Here is a 17,525-nt window from a genome sequence, read left to right on the forward strand (position 1 = left end):
TCTGAGATCCCCGAGCCCAATTCCAGCCCACCCCACTGCACCCACTGCCCACATCCCTCAGTACCACATCTGGAACACCTCCAGGGACGGTGACCCCACCACCTCCTGGGCAGCTGTGCCACTGCAGCACTGCTCTTCTGGAGAAGAAACTTCTCCTACTATCCAACCTGAAGTCTTTACAGCAGGGATTGGATCTTTCGGGCTTCACATATAGAACAGAAGCTCACAGACTTGATTTTCGTTACACACTGCTATAATATTAATACTGTTTTCCCCTCGGTGTTCACAATAACTACGATTTGACTGAAGTTTCTCTTTTCTCTTTTGCACCGCTCATTAATTTCCAACCACACCAAACAGAAGTTGCAACAAATGCTCACAGCAGGTGCCCAGACAGGAGCTCCCACACTCGCACACGCGATGGAGAAGAGGTGCATGTGAGTCACCTTTGAGTCAGGATCTCTGCTAGGTTTAATTCCTGGGCACCACAAGAGCTTTACAGGGAGTGACAGCGCGTCTGTGGGAGCTGCGCAAGGGATGCCCGTCCTGCTGCACTCATCCATTGCAACGTGTGACAGCAGCTCTGCAATTGCCTCGGACAGATTTTGCTCCCTGGGTTGGCAGAGCTGCAAAGCAGAAGGCGGGACGTGAGGCAGATTAGGGTCTGTTTGCAAAAGCAGCATCTGGGAATCCCTGGGAAAGTCCATCCTGAAGGCGTAACCTCTGCCTTGTGCAATCTCAGCCTAGGGGGGCTGAGTGCCTGCTGCATTGGATAGACACACAGATGCCATCCTCAGACTCCACCCAGTGAGGGCAGCTGCTCGCCAACACTGCTCATCCTCTCATTCCCTTGCCCTGTGCCCACTGCCTGGGATGCATTCAGTGTCAGAAGGAAGGTTGGCCATCCTTCCAGGCACTCTGCTCCCGGAGCCCAGACACAACCAGAGCTGCTTTGAACAATAATCAGTGTTAATAAGACTTGATTATCCTCTAATTTCCTCTGGGACTTAGGTTGCAGGTCCACGAGGTGATTGGGGTTTGCTGTAAAGGTTCCTTTCTCAAAACTGCTTCTTAACAGCTGCTGGCTAAGTGTGGAGCTCAGACTGTGATCATTCTGCTTCGGTGTGGATCAGACCCACCTCCCACCTTCATCTGTTGGGACATCCACAGTGGCTCCGAACATCACAGTTCCTAATGGCTGTGGTGGGAGGTGCTTAGCATTGCCTCAGCTCACTCCAGTTTTCAGTCTGCAAAGAGATGCCAGGCTCTGTCTTCTCACCTCATCGCTGGGACTCATCTCATCCAGCTTCCACCCAAGGTACACAAGGGAACTCAGGTTCCCTTCACCGTAAAGAGGGAAACAGGCATCTCCAGAAAGCAGATGTGCTCTGAGGATTATATAGGATATCTGGGAGGAACACAGGACACAGTGCTCCACCCAGCAGGCATCTGAGCATCACCGAGCCCAATGTCTGAGCATGGTCCCACGCTAACACAAACCAGGAAACTTCTGCTGCACCCAGCAGCCCTGCTGCCCCCATTTAGTTTAAAGCACGCCACTACAGCAGCAAGAGGGGTGAGGAGATATCACAGATCTCCCATTCCCTGTGCACTGGAAAAAGCTGCTCTCTGCCCAACACCCACAGAATCATTCAGGTTGGGAAAGACCTCCAACATCCCCAAGTCCAACCCCAGCCCATCCCACCATGCCCACTGACCACATCCCTCCGTGCCACATCTCCATCGTTCTTGAACACCTCCAGGGACAGTGATCCCACCGCCCCCCTGGGCAGCTGTGCCATGCTCCTAACATCCAACCTGAATCTCCCCTGGTGCAACTTAAGGCCAATCCACCCAAAAGAAGTCACCAGATGGACGTTAACCAACACCAGAGCTTTTCACATATTTAAAAAGCACGCTAGAGGTTGGAGCGATATTGCAGACGGATGAGAGACAGGCAGAGGAATGCTCCAGTTTCCCTCACTTATTGGCAGTCAGGAAGCCCAGAGGCTGCAATAAAGCAGCTCTCGTCATCCCAGCCAGTGACTTCTGCTCAAGATACTCCCCAGCAGACAGCTCTGCACATAATTAATTCAGTACTTTAGAACAGATGCACATGACCTCCCCAAACACCTTCAGTCTGCGTGTCACAGGCTGCTGCATTCACAGCTTGCCCAGAACAGGGCTGGGAGAAGCGCGTGGGAAGCTGAGGTCAGCAGGAGCTCCAGCTTCTTCTTTCTGTCTGTGTGGACGGGCACATCCACCAAAAGGCCCATTTAAATACCTGCTCCTGCAGCGTCAGCAGGGCCATCCTCTGCTCTAGATGATGTCAGAGGAGCCCAAGTGCTCTTGGCTTGCAGCCCAGCTAGGAACAGTTGGAACACATGGCAGTGATGGACCAGGTGTCCTCCTGCACTACCCAGGTCCTGCTGCCACATGCCTGCTGCTCAAACCACCTCACAGTACATGCATTCATCAAACTCAGCACAGAAAACCCCGATCAGCTGGTTTTTAAATGTAATTAATTCCTTTCTGATCATTCGGTGGCTAAAAGCCATTGCATTATCCCATAGCAACGCAAACCACCATGGGAAGAAGGGGCTTATCCAGCTCAGCGCTGAAGATCTTGTCTCTGTAGGGGATGTCTCACACGAACAGGCTCACATTTCCACAGAAGCATGCTGTAGTTTAAGCCTCTGTAGGAATCACCCTCCATCCTCCTCTGCTCCCCTGCTTCTTCTCCGCAGGAGATTACATGGCAGGAACTGCCACTGCAGTTTTAAAGAGGAATCGGTCCCTCAAGAGCCCACAGAGAAACCAGCTGTACGTTTGGGCTACCTTAAACAGGATTATGCAGGGCTGAGCTTTTGCTGCTTAAATCCCAAATGCCACATACAAAACTTCTGTGCTTTTTTATCCTGGTAAGCCCTGCAAAAGCCTGACAACAGCCCTCCATCCTGCTCTACCAACAAACTGCAGAGTCTCATCCCACCACGTCCCCCATGTCTGCCACCAAGCAAAAATATATATATATATTTAAAAAAAAAAAGTGGTTTTCACAAATTGCATTTCTTTGTTGAAACGACACCCATCTCCCCTTTAGCAGAGGATTTGGGATGTGCTTTGGGGGTCGTTCCTTCTTAAGAAAGATGGAGGCTCAGCTGGTTGAGGCGCATTGCGTTGCAGAAAGGAGGTCACCCGGGGGACCGGCTTGTTTTTCCCTTTCCTGAATGTCAGTGTGGGGTGAATACGACTGGAACGTGACACATTAAATCAGATTGCTCCCACCCAGCTCTGACTAAGCAGGAGCTGGTGAGGCATCGCCGCATGGAAGTCCCCAGGGAGGACAAACTGCACAGTGAGGGCATCGGTCTCCGGAGCCCAGCAGCTCCATTGTGCTCAGCACATGGGATTTGTGTTGGATCTTCACCCTACGCTCCCAACAGGATGTGGGGAGGTCCCCCTCCATCACTGGTGGGTTGGATGGGTCTGGAGTCGCTAAGGGCTCGCTGTGAGCAATGGGAGGAACACGTGTGAGGGTCAATCTGAATTTTCTCCTGATTAATCAATGCCATAAAATACAAAATTAACTGGGGAGAAAACCAAAACAAAACACACAAGCTTTCCGTCAGTAGAAAAATACCTAGGGGCTCCCAAAGGCATTATATCAAAAGCAAAAGATGATCTGAGAAAGACCCTGCATGCAATAACCACATCTTTCCTGGTCCCTGAGGGCGGGGAGGAGTCACAAAAGAGGCCACTTCTGCACCAAGAAACCCCACATCTCTAGGGAAGAAATTGCATTAACTCTTCATCCTCCCAATGCTCCATAGCTTCTGCCACTGCGGCCGTGCCAAGAGATGTGCTGGGGACAGGGGTGGCTTTGGAGGCTTAAAAGAGAACAATAAACAGAATGCAAGAATTACATTTGCTGTAGGCACACAGGTTTAAAAGTGGCTGAATATAGGTCCCAAACAAGAGCAGCTCAGCCAGGGGTCAGGAAATGCACCTGCAGACACAAAGGGCTGTGGGGTGCCCAGTCCAAGCACCTCGCCCAGGTTAGCACAGAGCACAGCATCCCTTCTGGAATAAGATGCACCACAGCACTTCAGGCTCAGCACCAGCAAGCATGGGACAGGTGATGATAAGCAAGGTAAGAGGATTAGGAGGGAAAAGATAATCTAAAGCACTGGAAAAGGAAAAAGGAAAACTGAACAGTTTTGCAAGCAAAATGCCTCTCTGTGCAGAGAGCTGCCATGAGATCCAGGTGCTGCCGTGTCCCTCTAAAGGCACGGCCTGCTGCTCAGACAGGGCTCAACTTTTCAAGTTTCAGCTCAACCTTGAACAGAATGAGGCCATGTGCTGCATTGTTATGGCTCTGCCAAAAAAGACAAGAGAAAAAAGAAGAGGGAGAGAGAGAGAGCTGAGAGGAGGAGGAGGAATACCAGGAAAATATGGGAGATGAGATACAGGAAGCCCAGAGTCCATCTCCAGCCACACTCCAAGATGGGATCCATGAGGCTCAGCTGTCCATAGAGCTGTGCAGAACATACATACCTATATAATATACACATACACACCATGAGTGGGTCACCCACTTGTGTCAGTGTGGGAAGAGCTGTTGTGCATAGAAATGAATCACAACACAGCAATATGAAATAGGGAGCACTGTTCTCACGGAGGGCACAGTGCTTTTACAGAGGCAATAGCTGAGGTGAGGCTGGAGGGGTGGAAGCTGCACTGAATTTCTCTGTCTTGTGATGCATTAAATGGTGCAAAAGGGAAAGGACAACAGCAGAAAGAGAAGGAAAATAGATCAGTGGATTGGAGCTGGGATGCAGCATGGGAAATACTGCAACTTGCATGGGGATCTCCAGGCAGCTCTCCCATACAAACTTCGTGACCTTGAGGCAGTCCCTTCGTCCTCACAGCCGTGCAGAAGCAGCCAGCAGCTTTGTGCTGTCCTTGTTGGATTACAGACTTTTAGCTACAAAAACCCAGAAAAGTCCCCACCTGCCCCATTCTGATATGCACAAAGCTGGCACTGGTGGGGCCCGGCTGCCAGGCAGCAAAGGGAGTAACTGATGCTGGGCTTTACCCCAGTGGCTTTGTGAGATGTTCATCATACCCTCCAGCCCTCTGAATAACACAGTACCGACCTGCTAAGGCCAGCCTTATGGTACGCATGGTTCAGAAGACTGGCATTCACAAAACATCCCAACACACCGTAAAAAATTAATCACATTGCTAATGCTTCACAGACCTCAGCGCAGCTCCCACCTCAGCGCTGAGCACTGCCCCCATTTCCCAGCAGTGCGGGTCAGGGGTGGTTTTGCAGTGTTTCCTACTCCGGCACAGCTCCTGGCACAGCCCCAGCCAGGTGACACACAGCAAGCAGAGCCGTGGGCCCAAAGCAAGATGCAGCTGCGGGGCTCTGGAGGGATGCATTGGAAATGGAGGCTTCAGGAGAAGGTGAACCCCAGGAGGAGGCAGCTCGGGATGCCTTACTCGTGCCCTGTGATGCTTACTGCCTGCCCAAACCAATGCCTCTGCAGAGAGCGACGTGGATTAGAAGTTAGGACAGCAAGAGAAGCTTACAGAGCCCTCCCAGGCAGGGCTACCCCTCGCTGGCCATTTGGCTTTCAGCCCCTTTCACTGCTGCCATTGCCAGCCCAAGCTGGGATTTCACCTGTATTTAAGAGTACACGGTGCATGCTGCACACAACAACCTCATCCTCACCGTAAAGCCAGACAATCCCCTCCATGAGACTTTGCAGCACCAAGCACATCGAATTCCTGGGCGCAGAGAATGCTCAGCACCTCACTCCCATCACAGCCGCCACTGAGCTCCAAGGGTGCTCCCAGGGACACTGAGCTCTCTGTGAGCCCCCAGCCCTCTGCAGTGCAGGGTGAAGCTTTCCCTTCCTCCCCAACAGCATTCTCCTTCCAAACAGCATCTCACCACCCGGACGCAACACACCTCCCCAGGAGGCCTCAAGGCACAAAATGGCTGAGGACCATAAAGCACATCCCAACATCTGATCTGAGAATGGCGTTAGCAGCAAAAGGAATGGGGGAAAATAACAAAAAGGCCCCGAAAATCTTCTCGATGGAGTTGATGGAGGCCCTGGCCACGATGAAGAACATGCAAACAAGAAAAAAATCCATCGGCTCTAAGGGAGCAGGCACCCAAACAGGGCTGTGCTGGAGCCCAGGACTGCAGAACAGCCCAGTGGGACTGTGGAAAGTCCCAGAGGGAAGGGAGTTGCAGTAACACAGCGACTTATCCCGACCCTCCCTTTGCGAACCTCCCAACAACGAGCAGCCGGCTCCAGACGGGGGCATTTTCTCCCCACCCAGCGTGGCCGTTCCTGCCTAAAATCGAGGCTGCCGAGGGGAAATGCGCACCCCGGGACCGCTCCTTTGTTCCATCCCCCCCCCCCCCCCCCCCCCGGGAAGCCCCGGACGCGGCTCAGCATTTCTTCGCAGACATTCCCACCCCTCTGCCTCCCACGGGGGCACAGGAGAACCCCCCCCGGCCCCACATCCTCCGCAGCACCCCGCAAAAGATGGGGCCGAAGGAGACGCGGGGGGGGGGGGGGAGGGAAAGAAGCCAGTGCCTGAGCAGCGCTTTGTGTTCCTCAGCTCACAGCATTGCTATGGTGATTTCAAGCAAGACGGAGGAGCGCTCCCTCCCCACCGCTCCCCTGCATGCACCCACCGCAGCCCCTTCCCCCGCAAGCGGGGAGGTAAAGGGGGGGGGGGGGGGGGGTTGAACAGGGCCGGTGCATTGCACCTCCCCGCCGGAGCCACCCCCAGTTCTGCAGGGACAGCTTCTGGTTTCCCCACCGCCACACACACACACACACACACTGCACACCCCCTCCCCAGGTGCACCGTGCCCGGACACTGTGGGGCTGCGGCAGCTCCGGGAGGGGCTCGCAGCACTCAGGTTCCCCAGCGAGCATCTTCCCCCCCCCCCCCTCCCCCACTCCCTGCCTTCCCTGCAGCCGTTCTGCAGCTGGAGCATCCCCCACCCACCCCGCACTCCGCGATTGGCGATGGGTGGCAAAGAGAAATTTGGGGCTGGGGGTAAAGGGAGGGGGCTGCGCTATTCCCCCCATCCCCCCACCACCTTTTTATTACTCACACGTATGCGTGGTAAATGAAAGCCCAGCCCCGCGGTCTCTCCAGCACATTGTAGAGAAAATTCTGCAGCTTGCGGTAAAAAGCATTCCTTTTGGGGGGCTTCCCGCTGCCCGACACCCCCGAGCGGGGTTTGCTGAGGATGCTGCCCCGCTTGGTGCTCTCGGAGCCGGCGATGAGCAGAGCCCCGTCCCGGCTGGAGTCCGGAGCTCCCGGGTCCAGCCCCACGAAGCCCACCTTCAGCTTCTTCTCGGCGGCGGGCCCCGGGTAAACGCCTCCGTTGCGGGATTTCTGCACCATGGTGGCGGCCGGGGGCGGCGGGGCCGCGGGAGGGGGGGGGGGGCTCCGCCCGCTCTCCCCTCCGCTGCTCCGCGCCCGGCGCTGGAGACGCCGCAGGAACGGAACGGAACGGAACAGAACCGGCCGCAATGGGCTCCGCCGGGCCGCGCCCCGCCCGCTCCGCCCGCCCCGTTAACCCTCAGCTGTGCGGGGGGCGGTTGCCGAAGTCCCGCAGAGAGCATCCTTCAGAATGGGGGTCTGAAGTGAGGGGTCCCCGCCCTCATAAAAAGGAAAAAAAAAAAAAAAAAAAATAGAAATAAAGAAGAAAAAAAAAAGAGAAAAAAAAAAGAGAAAAAAAAATGACAACACAAACACTACAAACCACACATACACTCTAATAGAAACAAGTACAAAAAAAGCAAGTTCTGGTGTCCCCCCACAAAGCAGGCTTCAGCATGCTCTCAAAAATTCTGGGTCTGACGTTCTCCCCACAAAAGCAAGCTCCAGCACCCTCTAAAATCAAGCTCTGGCACCTTCCCCTGGCGTCAAGTCACCCCCAGTGTCCCCCTGATTTGGCTTCCCCCCATAAAGTCACTGCAGGTTTTCTCCCACTGGGAAGGCCCCATGGTGTGAGCCGTTCTGCTGGGGGTGCCCTATGGTGGGGTGCCCATCCCTACAGCTCCGCCATAGTCTGGGTGGCAGCAGGCACAGGCAGTGCTGTGGGGTCACAGAGGGGAACCAGCTCCATACCCACTCAGCTTCTGTAACCTCACGACAAATCCACTTAAGCAAAGCCATTCCCTCTGTCCACGCTTCCCTGAGGTCAAACCTATCTTCTTCAGGCTCACAAACCCCTACACACCTTACTTCCCATGCTGACTTTTCACCATGACGTGGCTCTGAAGCTCCCACTGTAGGAAGCCCTTCTCTAAGCGTGCTGACCCAAACCACCTCTTTGTCACACCCTGTGATGATGACCTAGCTTTACCATTTTCCCCCATACAGCACATCAGCCTTCTGCCCCAAAGAATATTTCCTCCTGGTGGACAATTGCGGGACTCAGAACACGCAAAAGCCTGACATAAGGCAGATGTACCTTCCTTCACCATTATCCTCCATGGAAAACAGCTCTGCATGTTTTTCATAAGTAGGCAGTGCTTTAGGGCAAGGCTTGTTGTGTGAAAATAGAACTGTGAGCTCTGTTGAGCTGCTGCTTTCAGCACAGAGCACTTTGTCACAGTGAGGTCACTTTGGAAGCAGCGAAAGGGTTGCCCAAAGCTCCATGGTGTGCAGGAACCTGGCAGAGCTGCATTCCAGTTCCCTCTCCTGTGAGGGGCAGTAGCTGGAAAACCAAATTCTCCACTCTATTTTATGGCTTCCATATTTAAAAGAGGAAATCAGCCTAGCCTTCTGGATTGCATTTCCCAAGTTCTGGCTTTTTGTCCTCCTTTTATGCTTCAGGAGAATCCCAGCAGCAACGAATGCACCAGAGACTGACATCACTGCTGCTTGCTCTGCACATCCTATCACGTATGTGCTCCAGTGTGGAGCAGCCCTATGTCCCAATGAGCAGTGAGCTTCCTGTGACCTATATTATCTCCAACACATGGCTGAAAGGGGAGATGTCTCTGCAAGGCAGGCAGAGAGCTAAAGCTGGGTTAAATAATGGAAAAACAGATCTGCAAGTATGTCAGTGAATAAATTAGTCAATTCAGCGAGGGGCCATTCTATTCATTATTTGTGAACACTTGTAAGATCATTAGTGTTCTTTAATAGGGTAGCCAATTACAAATGTGCCTGGCACTAATGTACAAAGTGCATTATTATAGATCCAGCGACGCAGTCCAAAAGCAGGAAATATCCCCCTCCACCAAAAGGCCAACAACAAACAGAGGAAGCAATTTTCAATTAACAAATTCCAGATTACTAATAGTCTGTGAGCCCTAAAGAAGAATCTAAATTCGTCGCGCTCCTCTTTGCCTAATTAGTTGGTCATTCGAGGTGCCACACTGCAGCACAGCTTTGGGTGCCGTGCATCTCTGATATCATCAGAAAACAGCAGTGGGCTCAGGGAGGGGATGGGATTTCCCCATTCCCAAGCACTGGGTGTGAGTGAGATGCTGAGGAAGGTGTGTGGTGGTGCTGGTGGCTGTCAGGGGTTGCAGCTTCGTTTGGGAGGGAGATGGAACCTCAAAGGAAGACCAGCAGAGCCCCATAAGCAAGGACAGAGAGTCTGCAACAGGACATCCCAGGATGGCTTGGATGGCTCTCATTCCAACCCCTCTGCCATGCACAGGGTTGCCAGCCACTCAACCGGGCTGCCTATGTGATGTCAAAGATGAAGGCGGTCGTTGCTACTTCTGCTGTGGAGCAGGAGGACAGACAGCCACTAACGAGCCACTAACACTATGTGAATTAATGAAGTATGTAAAAGCAGTACTGGGAAGGTGCTTTTGTCTGATCCAAGGACATTATGTCTCCACAAACAGAATTACTGAGTCAGTTCTTTGCTTTCAACGCTACTGATGGCTTTAAACACAAACGCCGTGGCAGAGAGCTCAGACCCTGAAGGTAAGAGGCAATCTATCCAGCTATGTGATGATACAGAAAGTTCGTGTTCTGTCCCTTGGCACTTGGAGTAATAAGAGAAAAAGAAGACTGGTGTGAAATATGTGGAATGGCTCCAGGGATATGCTTCTGTTTGAGACGCTGAACTGGAGCCCTTTCTCCACACCCACCCAACAACTGGTGGTTTGCGTGCCCTGTGCTGCCCATAGCCTGGGTTTTGGCACCCTCAGTTTGCTCCCCGAGCTATTTTCAAATTCTAAAGCAGATGGCTCTATCTCTTCTTGTACAGGGCTTGGCTAACTGATGCTGCACCATCCAAGCAAAGCTAATCCAAGAGCAGAGTGGTGACTGATCTTTCAGCACCCTGCATCCACCCATCTCCCTCTTCTGCTGAGCCCCTTTCCTCTTCCAACCCCATCCTCTCCTCCAGGCAGCAACCAGCATCCTACAGCCCACATTTATTGATTAGAAATGTCTCTGCTTGGCCAATAGGGGCTCTTCCTAACACCGTTTTTTGCAAACCTTTTTGAGATTTAAACCACGAAACCTGAGAGACAGGTTGGTTCATGCAGATGCACCCAGCACTACAGCTCAAGCCCATAGGGGAAGACACAGCAAGAAAAATCCCTGTGCACAAGTGGAGAATTCGACAGATTTCCAAAGCAGAAAAAAGAATGTGAGTGTGACAAGGGGGGATCCTGGCTAGAACACAAGCCACCGTTCAGCAAAGGTTTCATTGTTTGGGATAAGAAGATTTGGGCATAAATGAGTGATGGAGAAGGAAGCACTAGACAAGGAAAATTGGAGGGAGCCTGCTTTTTGCTGTTCTTAATTGAGCCATAATTAAATGGGCCTTTAATGAGGGAGAAAATGGCTGAATAAGCTTAAATGAGGTTGAAGATTCATGCTCTGTTGATTGGATTGAGGAAGGGATTAATGCACTTAGTAAATGTGGAGCTGCTGCGGACACAAGGTGAGCAGCAGGTGGGGTGGTTTTGAGTTACCAGCCTGGAAATCCCATTCATGTCTTGGCCTGAGCCAACACAGGGTCTGCAAAACCTCCTGCTGCCATGGGAGGGGATGGGAACATCAGCCCTTGGGTCACCAAGTGGTGGAGACAACCCCAGTGCTGAGGGACCACCCTGAGAGTAAAGGGGCTTCAATGTGGGCATGGGGCAGAGAGCAAAAGCCTTTCTGGATGCCTGCATCCAACCACAGCACCACCACTGATACTCTTTAACAACTTAAAATGAAGAGACACCAGATGACTGTCCAGTTTCAATCAAATTTGACAGTCATGAGCCTTGAGGCTAATTAAGTTTGTGTCAATTTTCATGAGAACAAGAAGCCTAGAAAGACAGAGAGGTTCTCTGATGCTGCCTCCTTTCCCATTCAGAGGGGATCACGGTGTGTGATCTCTTCTGTGCTGGACACCAGAGAAGGTACCCATGCGGACATCACTCCCAACCACACAGCCACTGAAATGCCCCAGTCCAAATTTGCAGGCAGTGCGTTGATAAAAAGCCAGGCTGCCTTCCATCTGGTGCTGACGGAGCTACTTGTTTCATATTACATATTTAGCAGATGCAAAAAATTCTGTGCCATCATCATCCGTCTTTCCGTCCTGTTCCTTGACAGCACCTACCTCGTCAGGGCACCTACAGCAGAGCCCAGGGAAAGTCGTGTTGAAGGAGATGGGCCTGAGCTGCAGCATGGAGTGCTCACATGGAGAGAAACCTCTGAGTTGCACTGAAGTGTGCGTGCATTCTTCGCTCAGATAGGACTTTTTTGTTTCTCCTTCCTAAGGGAGATTAAAATTGGTGAAGTTTCAGTATTAGTTGAAGCTGTGCAGGCCCGACGGGAAAGAAAACCAGATCCCAGAGGAACAGCAAGCGGACCAGGCGTGTGAAGGGAGAAGCAATGGTGAAAAACAAAGTTGGGGTGAATTCTATTGAATTAAATGGGGTTACCTTCAGGTCACTGCACAAAGCTGAAAGGAAGAAGTTGGTCACACATGGATGTGATCACCTCGTTTCCCCCAGCACCCCATGGCCCTACTTCCCCCCAGCCCTCTCCCCTGGCAAATCCCCCCAGCCCGGTCTCCCTCCCCTCTGCTCTATGCATCTCCTTCATCAGCCTCCAGCTCTGGCTCTTGCCCTACCCTCCTTTGAGACGACACTCAATTCCCTTTCTTCATTTATACTGTTACCTTGAAGGTATTTATAGCCTGTGACCACGTTGCCCCTGAGTCTTCCTTTTCCCAGACTCTGTAAATTTAGCTCTCTGTCATTCCTCACGTCTACATCGCTCACATCACCCCTCCCAACCTCCTTGGCTTTCTGCCTCCCCCTGCACCCATGAGGACCAAAGCCACACAAATTAAATTGCTGCCACCTCCAGCACTTATCCCTCGGGATGAGACAGTGCCAAGACCTCATTTCCCCTCCATGGAGCCACCAGCAGCTCCGTGTGGGGCAGCCCCTTACAGACATGGCTTGGAAGGCTTCCCATGGGCAGCACCTTCCAGTTTCTCCCAGCCAACACACCACTCTTTGCAACTTGCAGCTTTATAACCAACAACAGAACCAACCAGCCCTACCAGATCCCATAGACTCAGGATCCAGCTCAGGACTGACTGAAGCACACCCCAGGGCTGTAACTGAACCTGGGACCACTCCCCCAGGGCCCCTGCAGTGCTTTGTTCCCATTTGAGCACCTGCCTCCCACCAACTTCAAAGCTGAATTGAAACCTGCATGAATATTTAGGACCTGGAGGTTGTCATCAGAAAGAAGAAGCCCATACTGAAATAGCTAACAAAGCTGACACGTCTGTCTCATCTCAGATGAGCGATACAGGAGCACGCTAGATTCCTCTTGTGGATCGTTCTGCAGTGATGAAAGAAGGAAAACAACACATCCAGCAAAAATAAATAGGCTCCAAATGGTACTGAGTTAAGAGAGGAGGGGCCTTTCTGGGCTCTGCCCCACCTTGGTGGGCTGCTGGGGGGATGGAAAGGGGCATGGGGGCTGGGAGAGGAGTACTCACCTGAGCCAAATGCCATTACTGCAACAGGGAGAAGTTATATAGCTTTTAATTTTTTTTTTTTTATATATCTTTTCATTACTGAGAGATAAGAGAACCTCCAAATGCAAAAACCTCCTCTCCAGTTTTCTCATCTAACCTTTCCCTTTAGAAAAAAAAATAAAGAAAGAAAAAAAAAAAACATATTGAAAAGCAGAATCTGGCTTTTCTCTTTAATTAATAGGGTCCCTTTTGATCCTAGTTCCAGGCAGGAGACCTGTCCTATAACAGCTGAAACCCATGTAAGCTGTTGGGAAACTCCCAGGCAGAGCTGGCTGTCACAGCACACAGCTGTCTGATGCAAGGACAAACAGGAGCTGAACTCAGAGTCTCTCTGCACCATGCTGCACTGCAAGCTGCTGCTTCCAGCCTGTGTGCTGGGGGAAGCAAGGGAACACGAAGGGAGGTGGGCTTGGGATTTATTCAGCTTTAAGCCAAGGTCCCAAGGAAAGCTGGCACATGCAGTTCCGCTCTGGATCTATCTGTCTCTTTAATAACTGTGGGCAATTTTTATCTTCATTTGTTAAAGATGAGTGAGATATTTCAGGTTGCTGCAAGTAAATATATGTGAACAGAGAGGATACAAATCCTCTCTGGTGATGCAGATGGCGACCCAGCCACAATCCCATTAGGTATCAGAAAATTCAGCCATGCTTTTTCATAGCAAACCCATAGGATATTGGATTCCTTTGGTCCTGCTACTTGAGAGCTTTTTCTCTGTGGGGCTTTCCTCTGGATGAAGCTGATACTGCATTTGCAGGATGGCTTTTCCTCGCTCCCAGCCTTATTTACATGCAGTCCCTGTTGTGTTCTTGCAACTTCATCCTGTGCTCTCTGGTCCAAAGGATGTTCCTGTCCTCTGGGCACCGGGCTGCGCATACAAAATGTCTCACTCAGCATCTCCCTGTGTGTGCTGACAGCGAGCAGAGCTGAGGGGACTCAGCAACCTGCAGCCGTGCTGCTAGCTGGGGCTCATCCTGCTCTCTTTGCCCTTCTTGCAGATGACCCCACCATGCCCTGTCCTGCAGGCTGGCTGCTTCCAGGTTCATCAAACCTAAGTGCTCCGCTGGCCAGCACTGCAAAGAGCATTTAGCAGATAGAAGGCATGAAAATAGTGCCAGACAAGGGGAGACTGGATATAATTTAGACTAAGCGAAAACAGGCCAGCCTAAATTTGCAGGCAGGCTGGTACATGGAAGGACTGCTTGTGAACAAAGCTGAAATAAATTATCTGAAGGTGCTGCAGCATCTCTGTGTGAAGCAATGAGTTTTGGCTGAATGGTTTCGGAGAGCTTGAGGGGGGATCACTGAAGGCAGGGGGGTGCATAGAAGGAGCTCAGCCCTGGGCTGTGCTGCAGCTTGGGTTTCTGCTTGAGGTCAGCAGTATCTGCACATGCAGTGAGAGCACAGGCCAAGAGAAGGACAGGGCATGGTGCAGAGCTCTGTGCCACCCCATCTGCAAAAACAGCCCATGCTCACGCTAAATGTGCAGCTCCAAATGCAGTGGGAGGAGGATGCAGAGGGAGGTGGTTAAAGGAAATGAGTAGAAAGTTCTGGAGACATGGGCCCAGGAGCAGAGCAGCTGCAGAATTCCAGCTACACCTGCATCATTCCCACATCTACCAGGGATGGGTCAGCACCGGCAGGCAATGGCAGGACCACTGATGGCTGCTGGGGATGCTGGAAGCATAACATGGCCTTCAAAGGAGGAGGAACGGGATGGAAGGTCCACCTGGAGGCCAGCAGCTCCCTGGTACTGTGCTAAACCCACAGGGAAGCAGTGGCTGCTGCTTGAACCCACTGCCAAGCATGGAAGGGCAGCGGGCAGCTCAAATTCACCCAGCTCAGCATCTGCAGCGTGGGTTCCACTTGCAGTCTTGCAGCTGCCTCATCAATATTTTAGAGCAGCCCAAATGCCTGCTGAGTCAGCCAATCAGCTCCAGCAGCTTAACGAAACTCACTTAAATAATTAACAGCGCACAGCCAGCCCGGTGGTTTCTCAAATACCTGATGGGCTGCACCATGGGTGAGCCAGCCCTGGTACTCTGACTTACCTGCAACCTCCAGTTGCTGTCATTTCCCTCCTGAGCTTTAAGTTTTGGGTAACACAATTGTGTTTGCAAACCCCAGCCCCCCGAGCAGCAGCAATAAGCGCTTTGCAGCTCCCTGCTCTTGCTGCAGATTTGCTGTCAGGCAGGGCTTTGCAGCAGTAGGGCCGTTGGTTTGCATCTCCCGTGCCTCATTATCTCTGCAGCAGGATTTCACGTCTGTTTCCACGAGATGGCATTGCTGAGGCTGGTAAGGAAGGGGAAGCAAGGAGGACAGGGATGGGAAACACCACCATTTAAAAATAAAATACAAATGAGTAGGTAGGAAGAAAACCTGAGCTTTCAGTGAGGTCCCAGCACACCTGAGCATGACGAGGAGGGGAAGTTGGTGTTTTCAAATGTGTTTCTCCAGCACAGCTCTGTAACCTCGTCATCATCATCATCATCATCACCACCTGACACAGGCAGCACCACACCTGCCTGCTTTATGCACAGTGCTGCTGGCTCACGAATCAGCTTCTGTTTGCTGCAAGGCTTGCTGAAAACCATCTGCGGCCCCATTCAGAGTCACGTTGGGTTGCTTATTGTTTCGGTAGAAGCCCAAAATGGGTCAGTCCCAGCCCAGAATAAGTGCACCATCCCCCTTGCCTCCTGGGGTTGGGCAGTGATTTGCACAGCAGTGACTGACCAGGTCTATGATGAGTCTTTGTGCCTGAGGTTTGGGTGGAGGCAGAACACGGTTTCGTTCTGCTCTGAGCTGAGACCCCCCAGAAGCTCAGCATGCCTGATTTTTCAGTCTTCTGCTTTGGAATGGGCCTACATCAGAACATTTCTGTTTATTTTGGCTCTCTGCAGAGCCCAGCCCAAACCTCCCAAGCCGGGCATCTCCCTTCAGGCCCCATATCTTCTTTCAAACCTTACAGATTATCCAGGGTACCAACTGCACAGAAGCAGAGCTGAAATCTCGAACCTGCTGTGAGCCATGAGCAAATCTGAGTTAAACCCTCCAGGTTTTCAATTTTCCCTTTATGCAGCTACACCGTTAATTACTGCACTGCTTGTGCATCGCTCCCAGAGCATCTTCACAGCTCCCCTGCTGTATTTCTATGGAAACATACCCGTGGCTTTGTCAAGCTTGTTTTTGCTTTTAAAATAGCTATAGAGGACCAGGTTTGGACCTTGTGTTTGATCATGTATCTCGTCTGACCCCAAGGTCCCTGCTGCTCCAGGACCGGTTCCTGTTGGGGCCAGGAGAGCTGGAGGCACTGCACAGAGCAGCAGGAATGTCCCTATGGGAGCTCCTGTCCCCACTGCTAAAGGATGGGGGAAAGCTGTGCGTGGGGTGAGGTTCTGCCATCCTCCTTGGAAACAGCAGTGGGTACAAAGAGGAACCCTGGTGCTCTGTGAGTGCAGTTTTGGGGAAGGCAGCACTGTGAGCTGGCCAGGGATTGTGGTGGCTTGGGGCTTTGCCTGGGGCATGCAGCACTGCAGAGCATGTTAATAAAGAGGTGCTCCTGCAACATAAACAGCAATGATCCTTTGTGCCTCTGGGGCCTCCTGGGAGGGAGCTGGTGTGGTGCTGTCTTTCACCCTGCATCCTCTGCCAGGTGGCTGTTACTTCTCCTAAGCATTGCTTTACAAGCACAGGATGATGCCCCGGTGTGCTGCCAGCCCCATCTTCAAGGGAGGTCCCCAGAGGTCTATGGAGGTCCCCAGAGCACTATGGCACAGTGCAAGCAGCCCCTTGCACCTCCTCCACCCTTGCACTCAGCATTATAGAATCATAAAGGTTGAAAAGACCTCTAAGATCATTTAGTCCAACCACCAACCCATCCCCACCATGCCCACTAATCCACATCCCACCCTTTGGTCAGTCCTAAGCACCTCCCAGCTGCAGCCTCTGTTGTTCAGGCATCCTGTGCTGTGTGGGTACACCTTCTCCTGCTCTACAAGTTTGCAGTGGGGCCAGGACACAGCCCCGAGTGGACACCCTGAATTGTGGGGCTCTGGGCAGCCATTGGGCACCTCTGCCCTCTGCTTATGGTTTCGTTTGGGTGAGAAAGGCTTCTGGGGGATCTGCTGTGGATGAGGGAAGGAAATATATGGAGGAGAGGCAGCTGTGGACACTTCTCCCAGAATTATTAAGTAGTATAAAAATGATATTGCTAGCTTTTCAAGGAGGCGCAGGTGTTATTTTTTCCCTTTAAGCGGAATAACATTAGGGAGTTAACTCAAGCCTATTCAGCATGGGAAAAATAATAATGAAGGGCCTGATAATTGATATTAGAGCTGAGCAGGTTAAGGAGAACACCAAAACTCCACTGCAAGAGCAGCCCCTGCTTTACATCAGGGAAATGAGCCCATAAACCTCAGGGTCCAGGGGTGAGAGCCAGGGAACGGCT

The 17,525-nt window shown here is 51.9% G+C and overlaps 1 protein-coding gene across 13 annotated transcripts in view; it reads right to left on the reverse strand.

Moving 5' to 3' along the window:
• Window positions 1-7,556, reverse strand: part of KCNQ2 (potassium voltage-gated channel subfamily Q member 2) — a 67,401-nt gene extending 59,845 nt beyond the window's left edge. For 9 of the 13 annotated variants that reach the window (XR_005841278.2, XR_005841279.2, XM_015296640.4 and 6 more), the window contains exon 1: window positions 7,151-7,556. Coding sequence is in view for 11 of the 13 variants with exons in the window: in XM_015296640.4 (XP_015152126.2) it covers window positions 7,151-7,446 (296 nt within the window). In the remaining 2 variants the exon portion in view is untranslated. The remainder of the gene's footprint in view (window positions 1-7,150) is intronic. The other 4 variants (XM_004947101.4, XM_004947098.4, XM_040650955.1 and 1 more) reach the window with 1 other exon arrangement.
• Window positions 7,557-17,525: the final 9,969 nt, after the last annotated feature.

This window comes from Gallus gallus, chromosome 20 (assembly GCF_016699485.2).
Source record: "Gallus gallus isolate bGalGal1 chromosome 20, bGalGal1.mat.broiler.GRCg7b, whole genome shotgun sequence".
NCBI classification, from domain to species: domain Eukaryota; kingdom Metazoa; phylum Chordata; class Aves; order Galliformes; family Phasianidae; genus Gallus; species Gallus gallus.